Below are 1,269 nucleotides of genomic sequence, written 5' to 3'. Positions count from 1 at the left end.
TGTTCAGTTTGTATGAATGGACAGACGATCAGGGGAAGAAACTGAAGTGTTCAGCTCCGATCTACATCGACTACGCCTTGTCCTACATCCAGGAGATACTCTCAGATGAGCGTGTGTTTCCTACCAAGGCCGGTATGAAGTTCTCACCATCAGAATTTGCCATAGCTTTAGCCTAGTGAGCTGAAAATGATCTGAACTCACAGAAGTGACTGTATGTGTGTGTTTTTAGGGTCATCGTTCCCTTCTGGATTCATATTCCTGATTCAGAAGATCTTTGTGATGCTCTTCCGTACGTTGGCTCACCTGTTCAGCGTTCACTACCAGGACGCCATCGCTGTGGAGATGCACCCGCAGCTCAACACGCTCTTCACGCACTTCATCACCTTCAGCCACACATTCAGACTGCTGGAGCCCTCAGAGACGGCGCCGATCGACGAGCTCATCGCAGTACTCACATGCTGAAACACAAACTCAAGGAATATACACGTGAGGTCTTCACAAAAGGGCACAGCATGAGCATGTGAATCATAAAATTCACAAATGGAACACTCTATAGCTTTGGCACCTAATGGGACATGTGCAAGTGAAGACCACAAGACTGTAAGTCCACATGTTCACATCAAGTGCACTATATAGGACAGTTCCTTTTCTGATGTTACATGAAGAATCCCTTTGATGTTTTGACCCAGTAGAACTAGAATGTGTCAATCAACTTCAGACTGAGCTCTGATTGGACAGCGCAGCTGCTGGCCCCACCTATAATGGGTAATTTTCTTTCGGCCAGTGATCACACAGCCTTTTAGCAGGATGCAATTCTTAGGAATCTGGGAGCACCGGGAGCTTTCAACAGTACTTTGCAAATTATGGTCAAATGATTCCCTTTTTGTGTGGTTGTCTGCCACAATCAATGAAAAAAACAATGTTTGAGGAGACAACGATTTAGCAAAAAGATAAACTGTCATTTAAAAGTTTAAGCTCACTTTTTTTTAGTAGAAATAACTACTTCTATTCATCAAGGATGCATTAAATTGATCAAAAGTGAGTCAGTGACAGTAAATACATTTATGTTTCAAATAAATGTATAATGTTACAAAATATTTCTGTTTCAAATAAACTGTACCTTTTTTATCTATCAAAGGATCCTGGAAATTTTTTTTTTATCAGTTTCCACAAACATTAAGCAGCACAACTGTTTTAAACATTGATAATGACTGGCTGCTGAAATATCACAGGAATAAATGACATTTTAAAATATATTAAAACAGAAAA

General features: G+C 40.3%; 1 protein-coding gene across 1 annotated transcript; it reads left to right on the top strand.

Annotated features, from left to right (window-relative positions):
- Positions 1–8: 8 nt before the first annotated feature.
- Positions 9–925, top strand: LOC107580678 (MOB kinase activator 2-like; the record flags this gene model as incomplete). The annotated part of the gene is made up of 2 exons (XM_016266347.1): positions 9–132; positions 230–925. Coding segments are annotated over 2 exons (357 nt in total), but the record flags the coding sequence as incomplete, so codon positions are not given.
- Positions 926–1,269: the final 344 nt, after the last annotated feature.

Source organism: Sinocyclocheilus grahami, unplaced genomic scaffold (assembly GCF_001515645.1).
Source record: "Sinocyclocheilus grahami isolate Dianchi unplaced genomic scaffold, SAMN03320097.WGS_v1.1 scaffold39774.1, whole genome shotgun sequence".
NCBI lineage: Eukaryota > Metazoa > Chordata > Actinopteri > Cypriniformes > Cyprinidae > Sinocyclocheilus > Sinocyclocheilus grahami.
This window is presented reverse-complemented; position numbering and strand designations above follow the sequence as displayed.